Source organism: Orcinus orca, chromosome X (assembly GCF_937001465.1).
Source record: "Orcinus orca chromosome X, mOrcOrc1.1, whole genome shotgun sequence".
NCBI classification, from domain to species: Eukaryota; Metazoa; Chordata; class Mammalia; order Artiodactyla; family Delphinidae; genus Orcinus; species Orcinus orca.
The window spans coordinates 96,150,271-96,168,514 of record NC_064580.1 but is presented as its reverse complement, the minus strand read 5'-3'; the positions used below and the strand labels follow the sequence as shown (position 1 = coordinate 96,168,514).

The following is an 18,244-nucleotide window of genomic DNA, read 5'->3' as shown; positions in this document are numbered from 1 at the left end:
CAAGAAAAATATTATTGAATCTAATGTAATCCAATCAACATGATTTAGGTACACAAATAGACACACAGATGAAACAGAACAGAGAGTCCATAAATGGATCCTCGTATATAAAAAGTTTGATGACACAAAGATAGCAGTTCAGTTCACAGGGGAGAGTAAGGATTACTTAACATATTACGCTACTGTCACTGGTTATCCATCTTTGAGAAAACAGTCTTAACAAAGACTGGGAACCCAGAAGCTCTAAGAAAATAATCATATTTGGATATGAAAAAGATTATGTGGAAAAATATACCATCAGTGAAGTCAATACATACAGATTTGGGGAAGATATCTATAATAAAGATGGTAGACCAAGGGCCAATATCCAAAATATACAAAGAGGGCTTACAGGTTAAGAAAAATATAAATAACCCCTAGGAAATGGGCAGATAATATGAACAGATAATTCAAAGAGAAAATCCAATTGGACCAAAAGAGAGAGAGAGAGAGAGAGACAAAACCAAAATGCATTAGTAGCCAAGGAAATACATCCATTAAGTTGTCAGAATTATAAAAGAACCATAAAACCTTATGCTAGTAGGGACGTGAAACAAACAATAATCTCATATGTTACATATAAAAGGGAAAAGTGAATTATAACAGCCTGTTTTTGTAAAGCAATATGGAAACAAATATTTATTTATATATAAACATTTGTGTCTGTGTGTATAAATTGAAAGCACCAGTATATAAGGGCATAAGCACAATGATGTTTAATTCAAGCATCGACTGTAGTGGCCGAAATCTGGAAAGAATGTAAATGTTCATTAGTAGGGGAATAGCTAAATAAATAGTGCATCCATGAAATATTTTCCAGTCTTTTAAAAGAATAAGAGCCATACCAAGAGGCTTTGATAGATTTTCATGAGATGAAAAAAGTAGGATGTGTTAAAGTATATATAGAATTCTATTTTTATAAAACAATTAACAAAAACAGCAAAACATTCCAAAACCCGTGTGTGTGTGTGTGTGTGTGTGTGTGTGTGTGTGTGTGTGTGTGTGTGTATGCGTGTGTATACCTGTGAGCATGGAGAAAAATATGGAAGGATACATACTGGTTTGGTAATATACAGGGATGATGTGGAAAGGTAGAGGCAAGGGACAAACCAAATAAGGAAAAGGACAGGGTAAAAAGGACCACTATAAAAAAATAAATCCAGCAGTTATATTTATGTATTTTATATGTACAAACACACATAAATTGAATTCAATTTAGAAAAGATACAATAAAAAAAACTAAATGTGGTCTCTGCTTGTTAAACTTTAAAAAAACCAAAAAAGGAAGGCAATAACCAAAATAATCTCTTGGTGGGATTAGGGGTGGTGTTTATTTTCTTCTTTATGTTTCTGCATTTTCTATAATGAGAACTGTTACTCTCATAATAATGAAATAAAACCAATAAATGTGACTTTTAAAACATGCCACTGAAAAATTGAGCCCATTTTGGGAAATCAAGGGGGGAAAACAGGGTTAAATACACCTTCCGCTTAGAAGCTGTCCAAGTAAGAGCTTATGAAATCAGGATCCATTACCCCTCAACCAGCAGAAAGTTATTCACCTTAGGCAAGAGACTAAGTGGCTATTCCAAGGAGCTATCTGAAGCAGCGAATAGGGTATGTTTTCCCCTACCTAACACTTAAAAGACTTAACTAAATCAGAAAGCCATTTACACCACTCTCAATTATCTAAGGATTGGCTGGGCTCTTTACTTTTTGCCCTCTCTCTCTGGCTCGCAGCCATTTCCCTGCTCAGAAACAGCTCCAAAATGGGGGCCAGAGAAGGGGGAAAGAGACAAAATTAATTGGGTCGATTTAGCTTCTCATTAGCAACTCTAATAAAAGGTTTGATAAATGAGATGGTCACAACTCGTGGTTAAAATGAGGCTTCTGGGACTCTTGAGAATTTCATTTAAGCAAACTTGCCTTCAGACAAACATGATTTGCCTGCAATACACTTTAATGGATCTGATGCTTTTCTATTTTAAAGAAAGTCAGGACTTGTAATAAGGTGATATTTTTCTCTCCTCAATTTAATTTGCACTTTAACAACAAAAAAAACCCCATAAAAACACAAAACAAAGTCCTTCAAAGTATCCTCAGTGGAACAGCAGGACCACAGTACAAAGATTCGCTAAAGGAGGGGAGCTGTCTCACGAGAAACTTGAGCACACTCAAGAGAAACTTTACGAGGGCGGCAAACTTCCACGGGGGAATGTCTTGGCCATAAAACACCACCACAAAGAATCGCTAAAAAGGATCTGTCAGGGCCTGACAAAAGCACAAAGGCCAAATCTCCACATACAACATTTGCCTGTTTCATTGGACCCTTGAAGACTTTTGTCCCTTGGGAAGCCCAGACACAAAGCACTGCAGGTTCAACGTGGTCACAAGCAATGTGTTCATCATCCTTTGTTATCAAACAGACAAGGCAGTTCAGCAATGGCAACAGAAAAACAATCTCCCCTTACTTGAAGACGACGACAGCTCCCGGACATGGAGGGCAGGCCAGGAGAAAGATCTGCAATGGAAAAAAAATTAAGTATGGTTATCAAGAGAAATGCTGGACACAGTGAGACAGTGTTATTTTAATAATAATAATTAATAACCAAACTCTTACACAGAAAATGTAACATAAAAGTCTTTAAAAGACAAGCAGGTGGTGTTCCAAACATGTCTGTGTTTGCACATGCATCTGTGTATGCCTGTCTGTTCTGGCTGTGTGTGTGTGATGGGGAAGGGGTAGGTCGGGGAGAGAGGGAAAGAGATGGATGAAGAGCGGAAGAAGTAATTGGTGGAGGGGTAGGAGATGGGGAGAGCTTTTCTTAAGCCATTTCAGCCTCTAAAACACTTCCTCTTAACCTCTAGAAGACTCAGTTTTTCAATTCTTCAAGATCAGCATGACACGAGTAGCCAGTATGACAAGCTTTTAACCTAGGACAAGTAAAAATGGATTCTGAGATAGGACAAATACACAAATGCCATCTGGTTTGCCTCCCATGGGGGAAGGTGGGTTAATCAATACCTAGCTTTACCAGATTTAGAAAGAAAAATACAGGATGCCAAGTTAAATTTGAATTTCAAATAAACAATGAACAATGTCTTAGTATAAGTATATCCTGAATAGTGTATGGAACGTACATATACTAAAACATTATTCATTGTTTATCTGAAATTCAAATTTAACTGGACAGCCTGTATTTCATCTGGCAATCCTATCAATATTGCCACCCCTCAGGCCCTTAACCTCCCTTTGATTTTGAAGGGGAGCAGAATTTGCTACCCCAAAGTTTGTTTCTTTGGCATAAGGATTACTTTAGGCTGGTTGTTTTTAAGAAACAACAGACATAGGAAAAGCTCTGAAAACTGTGTAGAAGTTACCCTTCTGTAAGAGACATCTACACTTATAAGGAAAATCTCCATTTGTTAAGGTGTCTCCCTCTAGGAAAAGAAGGAAGACTCGAAATCTCTAGAAACTCTCAACAATGGAGAAGGCAAGGACCTAAATCTGCCTAACCACCTTACCCTTGTTCACTGTGCTTTTCCTGGTCACCTCCAGGAACTGGTCTCCTCCACCCCTACCCACCAACCAACACTCAACATCTTTCTTTTAACTTTGGCTGAAGATGGTATTTAAGGTGGTGGATTGGGCCATTTCAGGGAGTTAGTCAGTTTTCCTGAGTCTCCCTGATGTATACAGGAGGTATACATGTTTTTAAACTTCCGTTGTTTTTCTTCTATTATTATTATTTTCCTCCTTCACATTTGATTGGTTTGTTTTGAAGCATGACTAAGTGGGTCCTCTTCTACCCTCCCTGCTCAAACCAAACAAAAAGAACCTGGTCCTTCTAAGAGACCATCAGTTCCATGCTACTTGGTTTGAACTAGGCCTGGGTTACGGCCTTCAAAAACCTACAGCCGTGGCAGTCTGACTGCACCAAAGCACTGGTTCTCAAGAGGGACAAGGAAAGCCCTGCAGAGCACTTATAAAATGTGCAAATTCCTGGGCTCCCCCCATTGGGAATGCTGATTCCAGAAGTTTGGGGTTCCGGGAATCTGCGCATTTTAACAAATGCCCCAGGAGATTCAAACACTCCAGGCAGCCAGATGTGCTGAAGGTTTGATCAAAGACATTCAGGAAAAAAAAAAAAAAGACATTCAGCAGGAGAAGGATTGACAAAAGAATGAAACTCATGTTTATGGAGTTACCTTACCTACAGTGACTTAATGGTGAGGATATACAAAATCATTGATATGTGTCCCTCTCCTGTGGTGAGCATTTATGAGCAGACATTATCTGCATTATGGGCTAGTTTGGCTTTGTCACGAGTATATTCTTTATATTCTGTCCTTCAGTTCTCTCAGAATCTACACTTAAGAGGAAAGGGTACTATAAGGAAAATCACTATAAGTAGAGACACCTGCTTGAATCCCTGCCACGAAGAAGAGAAAGAATGGAAAAGAAAAAGGGTCTTGAAAGGAACACGGCCAGGAGTCCATTACCCACACAATACTTCATCAGAGAACCCCGCCAAGAAAATATCCATCGAGAACATGCCTTTCCCCTGTGGATCAATTTGATTAAAAGTGCAAAACCAATGACAATTGCAGGTCCACAATTCTTTAACTGCAATCGCCAAATCCAAAAAGCTCTAAAAACCAAAAGTCTGTTTTTGGTTTGTTTGGTTTTTTTTCAAAACTAATTTGGTAGCAGATATGACTTGAACTGAGCTGGGGCTACTTACAGACTTTCTTTATTCCATTTATGGTGAGTATACACACATTTTCCACAAAAAGAATGTATTTTGAATACGGGGTGCTGTCCCAGACCCCACTGGGAGTGTCTGTAAAACACGTTCACTGGGGCTTCCCTGGTGGCACAGTGGTTGAGAATCTGTCTGCCTGTGCAGGGGACGCAGGTTCAAGCCCTGGTCCAGGAAGATCCCACATGCCGTGAAGCAACTAGGCCCATGAGCCACAACTACTGAAGCCAGCACACCTAGAGCCCGTGCTCCACAGCAAGAGAAGCCACCACAATGAGAAGCCCGCGCACCGCAACGAAGAGTAGCCCCCGCTCGCCACAACTAGAGAAAGACCGCACGCAGCAACGAAGACCCAGCACAGCCAAAATAAATAAATAAAATAAATTTTAAAAATTTAAAAAAGACAGCTTTCTTTTGGGCGGGGAAGTTATGGGGATAGGGGCGTGTCGAGCTACCTTTAGATGACTGGAAAACGCTGCCAGCTTTCAGCATCTCCAAGTATTCTAACTAAAAACTATTGTTTGCAAAAAGAGTTAAGGTACTTCAAAAATATGTCCTGTGGGACTTCCATGGTGGCGCAGTGGTTGAGAGTTAAATTTTATTTAAAAATAAAGGTATTCATTCGAAAAGATGAATTTTCTCCAGTGTTGGCTATAATAAATTATTGCACTTCCTCAATCTGAACAGCAAATGTAAGGCTCTGTTTCAGCTCTACAGCTTACACAAATTTAACTTTTTAAAAAAGAGGTTGTACATTCACATGATTAAAAGAGCAAAGTGAGGGCTTCCCTGGTGGCACAGTGGTTAAGAATCCGTCTGCCAGTGCAGGGGACGCGGGTTCGAGCCCTGGTCCGGGAAGATCCCACATGCCGTGGAGCAACTAAGCCCATGTGCCACAACTACTGAGCCTGAGCTGTACAGCCCACGAGCCAGAAGTACAGAGCCTGCGTGCCACAACTACTGAAGCCCACGCACCTAGAGCCCGAGCTCCTCAACAAGAGAAGCCACCACAATGAGAAGCCCGCACACCGCAACGAAGAGTAGCCCCCGCTCGCCACAACTAGAGAAAAGCCCGCATGCAGCAATGAAGACCCGACGCAGCCAAAAAAAAAAAAAACCACGTTCACTGTATTGCCTTTCTAAAATCCAAATAATTCAGACTTATGAAATACATCTGACCTTAATGGTTTGGGACAAGGATTGTCAACTTGGAATTTCAATCATCCAGACATGAACTTAACCCCACTCCTCAACCCCACCTGTCAGGAGCAGTCCAAGAAAGAAACAAAGCCGGTATTCTTTACCACTGTCCCAGCAGTAAAGTTACTCACCGTAGGCAAGGGACCAAGTTGGAGGCTGTACAGAGTTACCCAGCATCAGGCCCATCAAAGGCTACATTCAGAAGCTACAGTATATAGAAAGCAGACAGGGGCCCCTAACCACCTTGGAAAGAATACTTCTGGAGTCACCTAAGAGCCATGCCAGCAGTCTTCCTGAGCTTCTGGAATACCCTAGATTACTTCCAACATGCGAAAACAGAGAAGCAAAAATGCGACACTGGGCCCCACTGTTCACTCTTACTTTTCTATACCCACAGCCAAGAGGAGATAAGCAGATTCTTGGGGGCCAATTTCCCTGTAACTGCTCCATTTGGCTGGTTCTGATCCACGACAGCCCTATGCCAGAGGCCCAGAAACCTACTGAAGAAAGCAAGCCTCCAGTCCCAACTCACTCATGCATCTGATTTCTCTTCAGGTAGCTCTGCTAGTCTTGACTGTAACTGAGTTTCCAACAGTTACTTTCCTGTGGCCATGTCATTTCCAACCAGCACGTTGGCCTTCCTCGTCTTGCTTGTCTATTCCCAACACCAGGATAGAGGGTATCTTTTTCAAGCAAACTTTAAAGCAGATACATGTAGACACATCAAAAAAGGAGATTTGAAAAATGACCCCAGGGACTTCCCTGGTGGTGCAGTGGTTAAGAATCCGCCTGCCACAGTGGTTAAGAATCTGCCTGCCAATGCAAGGGACACGGGTTCGAGCCCTGGTCCGGGAAGATCTCACATGCTGCAGAGCAACTAAGCCCGTGCACCACAACTACTGAGCCCGTGTGCCACAACTACTGAAGCCCACACGCCTAGAGCCTGTGCTCTGCAATGAGAAGCCACCGCAATGAGGAGCCCGCGCACCGCAACAAAGAGTAGCCCCAGCTCGCCACAACTAGAGAAAGCCCGCACTCAGCAACGAAGACCCAACACAGCCAAAAATAAACAAAATTTTTAAAAAAATTTTTTTTAGTTTATATGAAAAAGGATCCCAACTCCATCGTATCTTTTTCCAGTAAACTCACAGTCTCCTCTGGCAACTTCATAGATTTATGACACTAAACCTCTCTGCTTTGTCATGCTGGAGCCATATCCATAATCACCATTAACCAAAGGAGAGGAATGAAGATAACATGTTAATTCAGAGGCCCAAAGGCCCCCAGCCTTGGCCCGAATATCCCTGCTCTCTTCTTTGATTGGCTGCCAACTGCCTCCAAATTTTGCCGGCGTTTGTTTCAGCCTAGCAGACGGAAAGCTAAACTATCCCTTAAGCTGCAAACAGGGTAGGAAGAGAGGACACTTGGAAGTACAAACAAGGACGGCAGGAAGATGAGAAGGCATCTGAGCACATCCCAGCACCGACTCGGCACTCTGTGTTCATGCTGCCATCCGCCCAGCTGGGCACCTGAAGAAAAGGGCGTGGGCAGGGAGCACACAGACAGATGCTACAAAGCACTTCCACTTACCCATCGCCTGGGAGGTAAGCAGGGCCTTGCTATGAAATCCCATTTTACAGATGGAGAAACCCAGGGGGAAGGTTCTGACAAGGTTTCTGGCAAGAACCCAGGTCCCGTAACTCCCAGATCAACACACTTTCCACCTCACACCTGACATGGTCCCAGCCTCACAGGGGCTTCTCTTCTTTAGACTCTAGCCCTGCCCCTAGACCCCCCAACAGAACACATGGTGCCACCGCAGGAGCCCCACACCTGTACCACCACACAGAAATCTACTCCTCACAAGGCGAGACATCTCAAAACACAAACCTGCCTGGGCAGCAAATTATATTTACGCAGATGGATTTCAGAGTCCAGCAGTCTCTAAGGACAGGCTCATCTTAGCTCCAACCTGCTTCATTCCCAGATCTGCTGGGTGCTGGCAGTTCCTGAATGCTTACAGAACTGGACTCTTGTTTGGCTGGTTTTTCCTGGAAAACCCTTCAGGTTCCATTCAAAAACCACGCTCTCGCAGCTTCCCCAGGAGAGACTGGCTCTCTAGCATCTTGCCCACAAACTCGAAAATTCAGCTTTTTCCTAAGCACCTAATCTAGGCACCAGCAGCTGTTCCGGTTCATCCTCTACCTCTGAACCACTCTGGTACCAGGTTCCCACCTTCCCTACCCGAGCTCCCAGCATCACTCGACCCACTCCTGTTCCTGTCTCTGTTCCACAGTCATATCAGCCCCAAGTTCACTGGCATCAATATCCAACTCCCTGTCAAATTCTGCTCTACCCAAACATTAGATTCAGTAAACCCCCATGGTCATAACGCGGAAAGAAGATAATTTTTGTTCACAGGAGGAAGCGGTAACACTATGAGAAATGTATTTGGGAAGGACAGCCAGTCACCAAGACCATCCTAATTGAAGGGCTAGCCAGGTTAAGCAGTGAAGAGGGATGGGAAAACGAAATGAAAGGGAAAGAGAGTAAGAGAGGGACAGGAGAGCTGTGTTTGGCCTGCAACACAATCTTCCGAGGCCCAGCCCTTGCAGCTCCAATTCTCCTGGCTCCACCGCCTATGAGAGCACCCGACCATTTGGGGGTTCCTAAACAGGAGTGCTTACAAACATTACCCACCATAGCAAAGATCCATTCCTTGGGCTGCCCAAAGTCTGTCCTAGGCTCTGTTCACCAATGTTTATACTCTTGGGTCCTCATCTTCTCTCTCCCTGGACCACTGAAATAATGTTCACTGGCCTCTTGCCTCCAGACACATTGCTGCAAGAGGGATCTATCTAAAATGCAGCTCTGAGCTACCCTTTAAAATCCCTTAATGGCTGGCCAGTAACTACAGGAAAAGCTCAAGTTCCTTAGCATGGCCTCATGCATTGTCCCAAACTGTATCCTGAACATACTCCATGTCATAAACATGCTTCTACAATCTCATTTTCTAATAGCTTCATTTTATTCAATTATATGGATATGCAACAATTTACTCAACCAATCTCCTCCTGTCGCACACGTAAGTTACGTCTAAATTTTCAGATCCTTCTCTATTTAGCCTCCATTTGTAGAATAAGAATTTCTAGGTCTTCAAAGGGAAGATACATTTTAAGGCTTTTAACGGATAATTCTAAACTGCCTTCCAGAAAATGTCTTTGAATTTATACTCCCGCCAGCAACATATGAGAATGTGTTTCTGCTACAGCCTGGCCAAATAGGTCATTATCACTTTTTAAAAGGCAAAACACTGAAGGGGAGCAGAATTTGCCACCCCCGAATATGTCTCTTTGGCATAAGGACTATTTTGAGCTGGTTTAAAAAAAAAAAAAAAAAAAAAAGCACATACAGGAGAAGCCCTGAAAATCAAGTATATAAGACTCTTTCTGTAAGAGACATTTACATTTATAAAGGAAAACTCCATTTGTAACGGTGTCTCTCTGTACAAGAGAAGGATGACTCTGAATCTCTAGAAACCCTTATCAATAGAAAAGGCAGCAACTTAAATCTGCATAACAACCTTACCCTTGTTTACTGTGCTTTTCCGGGTCACCTTCAGGAACTGGCTCCCTCCACCCTTTTGTCTTTAGCTGCAGATGATATTTGAGGTGGTGGCTTGGGCCCTTTGACAGAGTTATTCAGTTTTCCTGGGTCTCTCCCATGAACACAGGAGGTATACAAGTTATTAAGTGTCTGTTTGTTTTCCTCTTGTTATTCTGTCTTTTATTACAAGGGGATCTCAGACAAGAATTTAGAAGGGTAGAAGGAAAATTAATTTTCCTCCACTACAACACACACACACTCTTTATTGCTTTAATTTGCATGTCTCAGATTACCAGAAATATTAAACTATTTTCTAACATGTTTTTTGGCCAGCCATATTTCTTCTTTGGGGATGTGACCATCTGTGGCCTTGCCTGTTTTTCAACTAGTATGTTCTTTTTCTTATTGGGTTATAAGAGCTATTTACATTTTAATGACATTGAATACAGACTATTTGACATTTACTGCAAATATTTTTCTCATGTTGCCATTGTTGTAGCTCTGGTTACGGTAGTTTCGTATGGAACTTTTTATATCTTTATGTAATCAGATATACTTGTTATTTCCTCGATGGCTTCTATCTTTGACGCCATGCTTTGAGTCTTTTACAACCCTGGGATTAAATAAAGAGTCCCCGATTGTTTTCATAATATTTTAAAATTTTAAATCTCCAAATCAAGAAATTGTATCACTGCTAATCCTACTCACTCTTCCATGAGAATGGCCTTCTCATCTTTCTTCTTTTAGCTACCTCTTTTTTACCCTTCAAATAACAAAAGAAAGCATCATTTCCTCGATCCTCCCATTAATTCCTTCTGTTTACCTCTTTCTGAGAAATTACCATTTTTGTCAGTATAAAGAGCTGACAAAGAGCCTTCTCTCAAGAATTTAGACAAAAGGGAAATTGGAGTACCTGCTAACAAACTCTCAGGCTTCAAAAATCAACATACGATAGATTTAAAAGACTGCAAATTCATTTTAAAGCCAGAATGTTCCCAGACTTGAAAGACCACATTGTAACCTGTTTGAATTATACCCAAAGAAAGAACGGGGTTGGCCAACGACTGAGGTATAGAAAAAGGAGAGTCACAAAGGCATATATACTTGGTGGTGTCCACATCCAAGCACTATCCAGGGACCAGAGAACCTTAGCTTAAAAACATCAAGTTTTCTGGTCCCACTGCCAAGTTCATCCCTATTAAGAGAATGGAAGCAGGATAGGGAGCATTGCTAAGTGGTTAAGATTATGGGCTTTAGAGTTAAGACAGACTCGGGTCCACATGCTGGCTCTGCCACTCACCAGTACTGTAACCTTGGACAAGAGACTGGAGGAATTTTCAACTCTAAAATAGGGATAAAAATAGCACCTATGTCTCACGAGGTTTTGGAGAGGATCAAATGAGATAAAGCAATCAAAGCACTTGGCACAACGTCTAGCACATAGCTAGCACTCAATACATAGTAGCTATAATTATTCTGATCTCAAAAGAAAATCCATCCCTACTGTGAGCTACATCAGCAAGAGCTTAGATTAAACTTCCAATTCATCTAACCACACTTGTTCTATTTCCATGCTTGTACTATAATGTGCTAATATATTACTTGGCTTCCCTTGTCCAGCGGCCTACAAGGAGAGAATCCTTAAACACTCGAGACTCAGTTTCCTCGTCTGTCAGATGAGAATTACATTAGTACTATCTCATAGGGTACAAGTGACGATTAAAGCACTTAGTTTGAAGCCCTTAGTTCAGTGCCTGGCACATTGTAAGGAATAAAATAAGTATGAGCTATTGATAGCATCACCCTTCTTGGATGCCCTTTCTGTTCTCCACTCACTGCAAATTCCATCCAGGCCCATAGCAAGTTCTAGTTCCCGCACAAAGCCTTCTCCAATAACTCCAGATAACACCTCTTTTTTCCCAATGGCCTATACAACTCATTAGGTACTTAGATTTTATTTAATTTGGAATATTAAGCGGCTCCCTATGGCTGCACACAGTGCTATCAAGAGCTAGGATCCGATTATCAATTGTTCCCTCCCGGCGAATTTTTAATTGGCACTGGTGAGTCACTGAACAAATTCCAAAGTCATCTGTCGGGTAATTAAGGCTCTAGACAATGTGGCCCTCAGCTGCCTTGCCCACCATGCCTCAGGTTTTCACCCTGAACCTCAGTTTCTACATTCTAAAACAGAAAATAATAATAGTGCCTGCCTCCAACATCTTAAACTCAACTGTTGTTTGATGCAGATAACAAATGCTTTCTGGATATTTCCATCTGTATGTTATACAGGTATCTCATGCCTACCATGCCTAAATCTGAACTTGCCGTCTTCTTTCCCTAACCTCTTCCCTCGCTTAACTGCTCCCTCAAAAAATGGGAGAGAAGGGACAACTCTTCCAACAATAGAATTCCAACAGATAAAGGCAGAAGGCATGAGGGAAGCAAAATTAACATTAGGCAAACACTGCAGCAATAATTGTACGCAAGAACCATTGATAGATGCTGATTAGTAGTGAAAGATGATGATTTTTGCATGGAAAGTACTTATTAATTACAAAGGTAAAATAGTAACTTTACGGTGGAAAAATCTGGCAAATGACCAAGGTTAACATCACCAGAAATAACATATATCATCAGGTACCCCCTGATATGCACCAAGAAGGGGAGGACATCACTTCTGTGGGATTTTTGCCAAAATTACTCAAATCTAATCATGAAAAAAAAATCAAGTTAAGTCCAAATAAGGAACACTTTACAAAGTAACTGACCAGTACTCTTCAATATTGACAAGGTAATAAAAGACAGAGACTAAGGAATTGTCGTGGACGGAGGAGACCTAACAACCAAACGCAATGTGGGATCCTGGACTGGATCCTGGAACAGACAAAGGATGTGTGTGGAAAAACTGGTGAAATCGGAATAAAGTCTATAGTTTAGTTCAAGCACCAATGCTAATTTCTCAGTTTTCAGGATTTTACCATGGTTATACAAGATGTTAACACTAGGGGAAGTTGAAGGAAGGGTATATAGAAATTCTCTGTAGTATCTTTACAACTCTTCTATAAATTGAAAATCATTTTAAAATACAAAGTTTTTGCAAACTACTATGTATAAAATAGATAAACAACAAGGTCCTACTGTATAGCACAGGGAACTATAGTCAACATCTTGTAATAACCTATAATGGAAAAGAACCTGAATATATATATATATATATATATATATACACACATGTATATAAAAGTGAATCACTTTGTTGTACAACTGAAACTAAAAAAACATTGCAAATCAACTACACTTCAATTAAAAAAATTAATAAAAAAATAAAATACAAAGTTTTAAAAAACAGCAGTTATCCAATCAATTAGCCTATCTTCAAGCCTCAGAGCTATCTTTGATGCCATCCCTCTTTCTCAGGCCCCATATGTAGTCAGTCTCCAAGTCCTGTCATCTTGACATTTAACCTTTTCGTGTATCTCAAATCCACCCTCATTATCTTTTCCTAGTTCACTCGTTCTCATTTTCTTCAACTACTATAACAGTTTCCGATCTGATCTCAAGGCCTCCAGTGTCTTCCCTTCTTCACTCTAGTTCATACAGTACTGCCAGGTTCCTCTTCTTAAAACAAAGCTCTGATCATGTTATACAACTCACAAATTCTGGATGATAGATTCAACACAATCTCTATCAAAATCCAACTGATGGGGACTTCCCTGGTGGCACAGTGATTAAGAGTCCGCCTGCCAATGCAGGGGACACGGGTTCGAGCCACGGTCCGGGAAGATCCCACATGCCGCGGAGCAACTAAGCCCGTGCACCACAACTACTTAAGCCTGCGCGCCTAGAGCCCATGCTCCGCAACAAGAGAAGCCACTGCAATGCGAAGCCCACGCACCACAATGAAGAGTAGCCCCCACTTGCCACAACTAGAGAAAGCCCGCGCACAGCAACAAAGACCCAATGCAGACATAAATAAATTAATAAAAAAATAAAAATTAAAAAAAAAATCCAACAGATGTCTTTATACAAACTGGCAAGCTAATAATTCTAAAGTTAATATGGAATTGCAAGGTACCCCAAAGAGCCAGAAAAACCTTGAAAAGAAGAATAAGTAGGAAGATCCACACTGCCAGATTTCAAAACTTACTACAAAACAACAGTAATAAAGACAAAGTGGTGCTGGCACAAGGATAGGCATATAGGCTAATGGAAAGAATTCGAAGTCCAAAAATAAACCCTCCCAACTGATTTTCAACAAGGGGACCAAGACCATTCAATGAAAAAAAATTCTCTTCAACATACAGTGTGAAGCCTCGTAGATAGCTTCATCCACCAGAGGGCAGACAGCAGAAGCAAGAAGAACTACAATCCTGCAGCCTGAGGAAAGAAAACCACATTCACAGAAAGACAGACAAAATGAAAAGGTAGATGACAATGTCCCAGATGAAGGAACAAGATAAAACCCCAGAAAAACAACTAAATGAAGTGGAGATAGGTAACCTTCCAGAAAAATAATTCAGAAATAATGACAGTGAAGATGATCCAGGCCCTTGGAAAAAGAATGGAGGCAAAGATGGAGAAGATGCAAGAAATGTTTAACAAAGATCTAGAAGAATTAAAAAGAAACAGAGATGAACAATACAATAACTAAAATGAAAAATACACTAGAAGGAATCAATAGCAGAAGAACTGAGGCAGAAGAACAGATAACTGACCTGGAAGACAGAATGGTGGAAACCACTGCCGCGGAACAGAATAAAGAAAAAAGAATGAAAAGAAATGAAGACAGCCTAAGAGACCTCTGGGACAACATTAAATGCAACAACATTCGCATTATACGGGTCCCAGAAGGAGAAGAGAGACAGAAAGGACCCAAGAAAATATTTGAAGAGATTATAGTCCGAAAATTCCCTAACACGGGGAAGGAAATAGCCACCCAAGTCCAGGAAGAGCAGAGAGTCCCAGGCAGGATAAACCCAAGGAGAAACACGCCAAGGCACATAGTAATCAAGTTGACAGAAATTAAAGACAAAGAAAAATTATTAAAAGCAACAGGGAAAAATGACAAATAACATACAAGGGAACTCCCATAAGGTTAACAGCTGATTTCTCAACAGAAACTCTACAAGCCAGAAGGGAGTAGCATGATATACTTAAAGTGATGAAAGGGAAGAACCTACAACGAAGAATATTCTACCTGGCAAGGATCTCATTCAGATTCGACAGAGAAATCAAAAGCTTTACAGACAAGCAGAACCTAAGAGAATTCAGCACCACCAAACCAGCTCTATAACAGATGCTAAAGGAACTTCTCTAAGTGGGAAACACAAGAGAAGAAAAGGCCCTACAAAAACGAACCCAAAAACAATTGAGAAAATGGTAATAGGAACTACATATCGATAATTGCCTTAAATGTGAATGGATTAAATGCTCCAGCCAAGAGACAGAGACTCGCTGAACGGATACAAAAACAAGACCCGTATATATGCTGTCTACAAGAGACCCACTTCAGACCTAGGGACACATAAAGACTGAAAGTGAGGGGATGGAAAAAGATATTCCATGCAAATGGAAATCAAAAGAAAGCTGGAGTAGCAATACTCATATCAGATAAAATAGACGTTAAAATAAAGAATGTTACAAGAGACACGGCAGGACACTACATAATGATCAAGGGATCAATCCAAGAAGAAGATATAACAATCATAAATATATATGCACCCAACATAGGAGCACCTCAAAACATAAGGCAGCAGCTATAAAAGAGGAAATCAACAGTAACACAATAATAATGGGGGACTTTAACACCTCACTTATAACAATGGACAGATCATCCAGACAGAAAATTAATAAGGAAACACAACCATTAAATGACACAATATATCTCATATATTTACTTGATATTTATAGGACATTCCATCTGAAAACAGCAGATTACACTTTCTTCTCAAGTGTGCATGGAACATTCTCCAGGATAGATCACATCTTGGGTCACAAATCAAGCCTTGGTAAACTTAAGAAAATTGAAATCATATCAAGAATCTTTTCCGACCACAACACTATGAGATCAGATATAAATTATAGGAAAAAAATGTAAACTACACAAACACATGGAGGCTAAACAATACGTTACTAAATAACCAAGAGATCAATGAAGAAATCAAAGAGGAAATGAAGAAATACCTAGAGACAAATGACAATGAAAACACGACAAACCAAAACCTATGGGATGCAGCAAAAGCAGTTCTAAGAGGGAAGTCATAGCAATACAGTCCAACTTCAAGAAACAAGAAAAATATCAAATAAACAATCTAAACTTACACCTAAAGGAGCCAGAGAAGGAAGAACACACAAAACCCAAAGTTAGTAGAAGGAAAGAAATCATAAAGATCAGAGCAGAAATAAATAGAAACAAAGAAAACAATAGCAAAGATCAATAAAACTAAAAGCTGGTTCTTTAAGAAGATAAACAAAATTGATAAACCTTCAGCCAGACTCATCAAGAAAAAGAGGGAGAGGACTCAAATCAATAAAATTAGAAATGAAAAAGGAGAAGTTACAATGGACACCAAAGAAATACAAAGCATCATAAGTGACTACTACAAGCAACTCTATGCCAATAAAATGGACAACCTGGAAGAAATGGACAAAGCCTTAGAAAGGTATAACCTTCCAAGACTGAACCAGGAAGAAACAGAAAATATGAACAGACCAATCACAAGTAATGAAATTAAAACTGTGATTAGAAATCTTCCCACAAACAAAATCCAGGACCAGATGGCTTCACAGGTGAATTCTATCAAACATTTAGAGAAGAGCTAACACCCATCCTTCCCAAACTCTTCCAAAAATTGCAGAGGAAGGAACACTCTCAAACTCATTCTACGAGGCCACCATCACCTGATACCAAAACCAGACAAAGATACTACAAAAAAAGAAAATTACAGACCGATATCACTGATGAATATTGATGCAAAAATCCTCAACAAAATACTAGCAAACAGAATCCAACAACACATTAAAAGGATCATACACCATGATCAAGTGGGATTTATCCCAGGGATGCAAGGATTCTTCAATATACGCAAATCAATCAATGTGATACACCATATTAACAAATTGAAGAATAAAAACCATATGATCATCTCAATAGGTGCAGAAAAAGCTTTGGACAAAATTCAACAACCATTTATGACAAAAACTCTCCAGAAAGTGGGCACAGAGGGAACCTACCTCAACATAATAAAGGCCATATACAACAAACCCACAGCAAACATCATTCTCAATGGTGAAAAACTGAAAGCATTTCCCCTAAGATGAGGAACTAGACAAGGATGCCCACTCTCACCACTATTATTCAACATAGTTTTGGAAGTCCTAGCCATGGCAACCAGAGAAGAAAAAGAAATAAAAGGAACCCAAATTGGAAAAGAAGTAAAACTGTCACTGTTCGCAGATGACAAGATACTATACATAGATAATCCTAAAGATGCTATCAGAAAACTACTAGAGCTAACCAATGAATTTGGTAAAGTTGCAGGACACAAAATTAACGCACAGAAATCTCTTGCATTCCTATAAACTAACAATGAAAAATCAGAAAGAGAAATTAAGGAAACAATCCCATTCACCATTGCAACAAAAAGAATAAAATACCGGGCTTCCCTGGTGGCGCAGTGGTTGAGAGTCCGTCTGCCGATGCAGGGGACACGGGTTCATGCCCCAGTCCGGGAAGATCCCACATGCCATGGAGCGGCTAGGCCTGTGAGCCATGGCTGCTGAGCCTGCACATCCGGAGCCTGTGCTCCGCAACGGGAGAGGCCACAACAGTGAGAGGCCCGCGTATCGCAAAAAAAAAAAAAAAAAAAGAATAAAATACCTAGGAATAAACCTACGTAAGGAGGTACAAGACCTCTACTCAGAAAACTATAAGACACTGATGAAAGAAGTCAAAGGTGACACAGACAGATGGAGAGATATACCTTTTTCTTGGATTGGAAGAATCAATATTGTGAAAATGGCTATGCTACCCAAAGCAGTCTACAGATTCAGTGAAATCCCTATCAAATTACCAATGGCATTTTTTACAGAACTAGAATAAAAAAATCATAAAATTTGTACGGCAACACAAAAGACCCTGAATAGCCAAAGGAATCTTGAGAAAAAAACAAAACAAAAACAAACAACGGAGCTGGAGGAATCAGACTCCCTTACTTCTGACTATACTACAAAGCTACAGTAATCAAGACAATATGGTACTGGCGCAGAAACAGAAATATAGATCAATGGAAGAGGATGGAAAGCCCAGCGATAAACCCATGCACCTATGGTCAACTAATCTATGACAAAGGAGGGAAGGTTATACAGTGGAGAAAAGACAGTCTCTTCAATAAGTGGTGCTGGGAAAACTGGACAGCTACATGTAAAAGAATGAAATTAGAACACTCCCTAACACCATACACAAAATAACCCTCAAAATGGATTAAAGACCTAAATGTAAGGCCAGACACTATCAAACTCTTAGAGGAAAACATAGGCAGAACACTCTATGACATAAATCACAGCAAGATCCTTTTTGACCCAACTCCTAGAGAAATGGAAATAAAAACAAAAATAAACAAATGGGACCTAAT

The 18,244-nt window shown here is 40.5% G+C and overlaps 1 protein-coding gene across 16 annotated transcripts in view; it reads right to left on the bottom strand.

Moving 5' to 3' along the window:
• The window catches only part of TMEM164 (transmembrane protein 164), a 179,465-nt gene that overhangs the window by 100,126 nt on the left and 61,095 nt on the right, over nucleotides 1-18,244 (bottom strand). For all 16 annotated transcript variants that reach the window (XR_004477878.2, XR_007474985.1, XR_007474986.1 and 13 more), the window contains one exon: nucleotides 2,511-2,560. Coding sequence is in view for 7 of the 16 variants with exons in the window: in XM_033408832.2 (XP_033264723.1) it covers nucleotides 2,511-2,560 (50 nt within the window). In the remaining 9 variants the exon portion in view is untranslated. The remainder of the gene's footprint in view (nucleotides 1-2,510; nucleotides 2,561-18,244) is intronic.